Below are 6,726 nucleotides of genomic sequence, written 5' to 3'. Positions count from 1 at the left end.
CACACCGAGAGAGATCTTCATATATCTACCTTCTGGACAGTGTTTACTTCAATTGCTACTATATCACGTAAAACAGAGATGGTATACCTTCCTATACTGAACCTTTAATATATCTACTGCTGTTGAAGAACAGAAGATGGTATACTTCCACTTAACTGTCTTCATATATCTACTGGCTGTCTGAAGAACAGAGATGTATACTCCACTATAACTGTACTCATATATCTACTGGCTGTCTGAAGAACAGAGATGGTATAACTCACTATACTGGTACTTCATATATCTACTGCTGTCTGAAGAACAGAATGGTTATCTCCACTATCACTGTACTTCATATATTCTTGGAAGCGTGTTACTCACTGTAGCTATCACGAACGTCTGAACAACGAGATGGTATACTTCACTATACTGTACTTCATATATCTCTGCTGTCTGAAGAAACAGAGATGTATACTTCAAGCTATACTGTTACTTCATATATCTACTGCTGTCTGAAGAACAGAGAGAAGTATACTCCACTATTACTTGTACTTCATATATCTACGCTGTCTGAAGAACAAGAGATGGTATACTTCACTATACTGTACTTCATATATTCTACTTTGCTGTCGTGAAGAACAGAGATGGTATACTATCACTATACTGATACTTTCATATATTCTACTGCTGTTCTGAAGAACAGAGATGGTATACTCCAACTATACTGTAACTTCATACTATCTACTGCTGTCTGAAAGGAACAGAGATTGTAATATTCCAGTATACTGTAATTTCATACTATCTACTTGCTGTCTGAAAGAACAGAGATGGTATACTCGCAGTATACTGTAACTTCCATATATCTATGCTGTCTGAAGAACAGAGATGGTAACTCCAGTATACTGTACTTCATATATCTATACTGTCTTTGAAGAACAGAGTTGATGGTATAACTTTCACTATTACGTGTAACCTTCATATATCTAACTGCTGTCTGAAGAACAGAGATGGTATACTTCACTTACTGTCTTCATATATCTCTGCTGTCTGAAGAACAGAGATGGTATCTCCACATATAACTGTACTTCATATATTCTACGTGCTGTCTGAAGAACAGAAGGATGGTATACTCCACTATACTGTACTTCATATATCTACTGCTGTTCTTGAAGGAAGCAGAGAGTTACGGTGTTACTTCACAACTGTGCATCCGTTTTCAGGGGGTTCCATCACTCTAGACCATTTCAGGCAGGCCACCAAGCACCGGCAGCCCAGGATCCATTATGTCCTCTTGTCGTAAGTACATGCACTTTATCGGAATTGGGGCCTGGTCTAAAGTAATGCACTTGCTATAGGGAATAGGTGCCCTGAGTCTAAAGTAGCTGCACATATAGGCGAAATAGCCGTGGTCTAAAGAGTGCACTATATAGGGAATAGGCGCGCCGTTTGGACACAACCCTTCCTCAGCCTCCTGTCATAAAATATGTGAGTTTGGTTCCTCAGAGAGTGTTGGGTGAGGGGCTTTCGGATTTAGGCAGGAGATGGTTGGGTGAGGGCTTCCAGGAGATGTGTTGGTGAGGGGCTTCAAGGAATGGGGTTGGGTGATGGGGCTTCAGGAGCAGGGTTGGTGAGGGGCTTCCAGGAGAGTTTGGTTGGGGGGCTTGGAGGGTGTGAGCTTCCAGAGAGGGGTTGGGTGAGGGGCTTCCAGGAGAGTGGTTGGTGAGGGGCTTTCCAGGAGATGTTGGGTGAGGGGTTCCACGAGGGGGTTTGGTGAGGCTCAGGAGAGGGGTTGGGTGAAGGGGCCTTCCAGGAGAGTGGGTGGGTGAGGGTAGGGGGGAGGGCTTCCAGGAGAGTGGTTGGGTGAGGGCTTTCCAGGAGAGGTTGCTGATGGCTTCAGGAGGGTGTGAGGTGCAGGCTTCCAGGAGAGTGTGGCAGGCTTAGAGAGTGAGGTGAGCTTTCCCAGAAGAGTGTTGCGTGAGGGGCTTCCAGGAGAGTGGTTGGTGAGGGGCTTCCAGAAGAAGTGGTTGGGTGTTGAGGGCCTTCCAGGAGATGCGTTTGGGAAGGGGCTCCAGGGAGAGGGGTTGGGGAAGGGACTTCCAGGAGAGTGGTTGGGAGGGCTTCCAGGAGAGGGGTCGGGAGGCACTTCCAGGAGAGGGTTGGGAGGGAGCTTCCAGGAGATGGTTGGGAGGGGTCTCCAGGAGAGGGGTTGGGGAGGGACTTCCCCAGGAAGAGGGTTGGAGGAGGGACTTCCAGGAGAGGAAGAAAGAAAAGGGGAACATAGTACAGGTGTTGCATCAAGGAGGAACAGGAGAGAGGGAGGAAAGGAGAGAGAAGGATAATTAACCCTCTTTCGGGTTGATGTTATTCATTTTAACTAAACCGAGGGAGGGGAGGAAGGGGGGGGGGGGAGAAAGGGAGGAACGGAAGGAAGGGAGAGGGGGAGAAAGGGAGAGAGAAATATAATTACCCTCTCTCTGGGTTGATTTATTGTAACTAGACCAGAGGGAGAGCGTGAGGGAGGGAGGGGGAGAAAGGGGGTTTGATATAACTTCAGTACTCTACAGGTCACACCTGGTTAAGAGAGGTGGAGGGGGAGGGTGTTATTAAAAGGATTGTTTCATAGTTTGGCCAAGGAGAAAGAGAAAATGGCAATAAAAAGGACTATATAAAAAAGGGCTGAGATCTGGGCTCTGTTCCCAGGCTGGGCCCTACGTTGTTAATGGGTGTCCTGTAGAGTGTCAAGCTGTCAGTATGGAGCCTTGGCCTCAGCCTCGCCAGCTATTGACTCTTGTGTGTGTTCAGTTCAGCTAGCCACCTCTAGCCGTGCTAACAGCTCTTTATTCATGCTGTGTTCAGTTCAGCTAGCCTCCGCTAGCTGTGCTAACAGCAGTATAAATATACAACCTGTGTGTATGTAGTTCACCCAGCCTCCGCTAGCCGTGCTAACAGCAGTATAAATATACAATCTGTGTGTATGTAGTTCACCCAGCCTCCGCTAGCCGTGCTAACAGCTCCCCTACTAGACTACTGTACCACCTCAGCGGCTGCAGCAGCCAAGGTCACCAGTTGAGAGAGAGGCCTCCAGATTATAAAGGATTAAGAGTGAGGGAGTATTATTCCACCATGCATGCAGCAGACTAGAGGCTACAGCATACAGCACACACACACACACACACACACACACATACAGACACACACACACAGACACACACACACACTGGCTTCTACTAATCAGGTCTTTAAAAGAAAGCCAGACTTCATCGCAAATGGATGTAGTGCACTATTTTTGACCAGAGCACTACTGAACTACACACACACAGAGCTGTCAAAAGTAGTGCACTGTATAGGGTATAGGTGCATCCTCTCCTCCCTCCCTACTCTCTCTCTCTCTCCCTCTCTATTCCCCCTATCCTCCTCCCTCTCTCTCCCTCTCTATTCTCTCTATCCTCCTCCCTCTCTCTCTCTCCCTCTCTATTCCCTCTATCCTCCTCCCTCTCTCTCTCCCTCTCTATTCCCTCTATCCTCCTCCCTCTCTCTCTCTCCCTCTCTATTCCCTCTAATCCTCCCCCTCTCTCCTCCTCTCTATCTGACGGGAGGTGCCATGTGGAGGTATTGTGTAATCTGGTGTCAGTAACTGTCCTCATGGGCTTTCCTTGTCGGATGCTGTGTGTGTGTTAAGAGAGATTCAACGTAGGACTGTGGGTATGTTGACTCACATAGACTTTTTTGTCATTGATTGAAAGCTTATTGATCGTAAGCCGATCTTGAATAGGATTATCTGACTCACATGATGTCACACACACACACATTCCCTATCCTGACGCGTAGTAAGGCATCACCAGGAGGTTTAACCGACCAACCGACGCCCTTACAACAGCATGGATTAGCAGTGCTCCAGCAGCTCTCTGAGAACTGAGTAAGTCCCTCCCCATCCCCTTCATATTACTGGACCAGAAAGAGATTACAGGACCGACAGGACCAAAGCATCTGTACTAGGCTCAGGATGGTAGATGGTGATTGAGGAGAGAGAGAGAGAGAGAGAGAGAGAGAGAGAGAGAGAGAGAGAGAGAGAGAGAGAGAGAGAGAGGAGAGAGAGAGAGAGAGAGAGAGAGAGAGAGAGAGAGAGAGAGAGAGAGAGAGAGAGAGAGGAGAGGAGAGAGGGTGAGAGAGAGAGAGGAGAGAGAGGAGAGAGAGAGAAGAGAGAGAGAGAGAAGAGAGAGAGAAGAGAAGAGAGGAGAGAGGGGGGGGATAGAGGAGAGAGGGTGATAGAGAGAGAGAGAGAGACAGAGAGAGGGAGAGAGAGAGAGGAGAAGAAGAGAGAAGAGAGAGAGAAGGACGGTAGGGGGAAGGTTGAAGAACCAGTGTTGGGGGGTGCCCTCCATCAGTGTAGCTGCAGACGGCTGCAGAGATGGTCAGAGTGCACACTAGCAGCAACGAAGAACAGGGACTACAAGAAGAAGAGCATAGTAGGGCGCCTACCTAGTGTCTAGAATGGCCGTAGCCCCTAGTGACTGAGTGAGTGAACCAGACGTAGAGTACCATAGAGAGGGTATCAGGTGGATGCTGAGAGAGAGGCCTGCAACCTGACGATAAGAAGGAAGGAACGTGAGGAGTACTGACTGCAACTCACATGGCCTTGGCCTGTCTGGGCTGTGTATCTATCAGATCTAGAGGATGTACTGTCTGGTGTTGTATCTTCAGATCTAGAGGTATGTTACTGTGTAATCTGTCAATTCTAGAGGTATGTACTGTGTATTATCAGATCTAGAGGTATGGTACTGTCTGGCTGTGTATCTATCAGATCTAGGAGTATTGGTACTGTCTGGGCTGTGTATCTCTCAGATCTAGAGTGTATGTTACTGTGTATCTGTCAGATCTAGAGGTATGGTACTGTGTGTATTATCAGATCTAGAGGTATGGTACTGTCTGGGCTTGTGTATCTATCAGATCTAGAGGTATGGTACTGTCTGGGCTGTTGTATCTTCTCAGATCTAGAGGTATTGTTACTGTGTATCTGTTCAGATCTAGAGATATGGTACTGTGTATTTATCAGATCTAGAGGTTATGGTACTGTCTGGGCTGTGTATCTATCAGATCTAGAGGTATCGGTACTGTTGGGCTGTGATCTTCAGATCTAGAGGTATTACTGTGTATCTATCAGATCTAGAGGTATGGTACTGTGTATCTTATCAGATCTAGAGGTATGGTACTGTCTGGGCTGTGTATTCTATCAGATCTAGAGGTATGCTGTACTGTGTATCTTCTCAGATCTAGAGGTATGGTACTGTGTATTTTATCAGATCTAGAGGTATGGTACTGTCTGGGATGTGTATCTATCAGATCTAGAGGTATGGTTACTGTTGTATTTAATCAGATCTAGAGGTATGGTACTGTCTGGGCTGTGTATCTTATATCAGATCTAGAGGTATGGTACTGTGTATTTATCAGATCTAGAGGTATTGTTTACTGTCTGGGTGTGTATCTATCAGATCTAGAGGCTATTGGTACTGTGTATCTATCAGATCTAGATGGTATGGTAACTGTCGGGCTGTGTATCTTATCAGATCTAGAGGTATGGTACTGTGTATTCTATCAGATCTAGAGTATGTACTGTCTGGGCTGTGATTCTCAGATCTAGAGGTATGGTACTGTGTATCTATCAGATCTAGAGGTATTACTGTGTATCTATCAGATCTAGAGTTGGTACTTGTGGGCTGTGTATCTATCAGATCTAGAGGTATGGTACTGTTGTATTCTATCAGATCTTAGAGGTATGGTTACTGGTATCTATCAGATCTAGAGGTATGGTACATGTCGGGGCTGCGGGCTGTGTATCTATCAGATCTAGAGGTATGGTACTGTCTGGGCTGTGTATCTGTCAGATCTAGAGGTATGGTACTGTGTATCTCTCAGATCTAGAGGTATGGTATTCTTTGGTCTGCTTCACTAGTAGTTGCAGTAGTATGGTTTATTCTTCACAGCTGTTTGAATGGTTATGGTTGTGTTTCTGGTGAACTCACTCACTACTGTTCTATGCTGATAATCAGAGTTGGTTTGTCTGCTGGTTTAGCCTGCTGGTTTGTTTGTTTGTAACCTGTGGAAAAAACAGATTATGACGTGGGTCAAAAATATACTATTCWCTTTTTCAAAATCACTTCCTCTGAGCTCTCAGCTCTAGGTTATCGGTTTYTTATCGGTTTGTTTTCTGAAAGCATTGGAGTTTCTGGACTTTCTCATATGCATAGTAACAGGGACGTTTTCCTGTGTTCAACAGAAGACCAAATCCGTCCCTTTGACTAGATCCACTGGAGTAACATTTAAACATCAGTTTGTCAAAGCTCTCTAGGCTATTGTTTCTTTTTTCTTCTAGAAGTTCCTGAAAGTTCCCATATGAACCGCAGTGTTAATACATGGGCTGAGGCCTGGGTAGTACACGTCTCAACTGGTTGGAATAATTAAAGGGTAGAAGTAGCAGTCTGGGGGGAAATGAGGAAACCAGAGCTTTAAAGATAGAGGAGAGGACAGCTTTAAAGTCTCCTAAGGCTCCGGGGGGAGAGGATGATTGTGGGAAAGAGTCACAATCTGCTTTTTGGCAAATGTCCCTTKGATGAACTGGCTTCTTCTGATGGAGTCCGATGAGTGTGTCGATTAGGAAGAGTAAGCGAGTGAGATTGTGTGTGTGTGTAGATTAGCAGTACTTTAAGAGATTGTGTAGATTAGGAATGAGAGTTAATATGTAGATTAAGA

General features: G+C 45.8%; 1 protein-coding gene across 1 annotated transcript; it reads right to left on the bottom strand.

The window, feature by feature from the left end:
• Nucleotides 1–1,478: 1,478 nt before the first annotated feature.
• LOC139027322 (uncharacterized) lies at nucleotides 1,479–2,225 on the bottom strand (the record flags this gene model as incomplete). Its single annotated transcript, XM_070442442.1, has 2 exons — nucleotides 1,479–1,894; nucleotides 1,954–2,225. Coding segments are annotated over 2 exons (688 nt in total), but the record flags the coding sequence as incomplete, so codon positions are not given.
• Nucleotides 2,226–6,726: the final 4,501 nt, after the last annotated feature.

Source organism: Salvelinus sp. IW2-2015, unplaced genomic scaffold (genome assembly GCF_002910315.2).
Source record: "Salvelinus sp. IW2-2015 unplaced genomic scaffold, ASM291031v2 Un_scaffold9799, whole genome shotgun sequence".
Classification (NCBI taxonomy): domain Eukaryota; kingdom Metazoa; phylum Chordata; class Actinopteri; order Salmoniformes; family Salmonidae; genus Salvelinus; species Salvelinus sp. IW2-2015.
The sequence above is the reverse complement of the archived record's forward strand: the minus strand, read 5'-3'. Positions and strand labels throughout refer to the sequence as shown.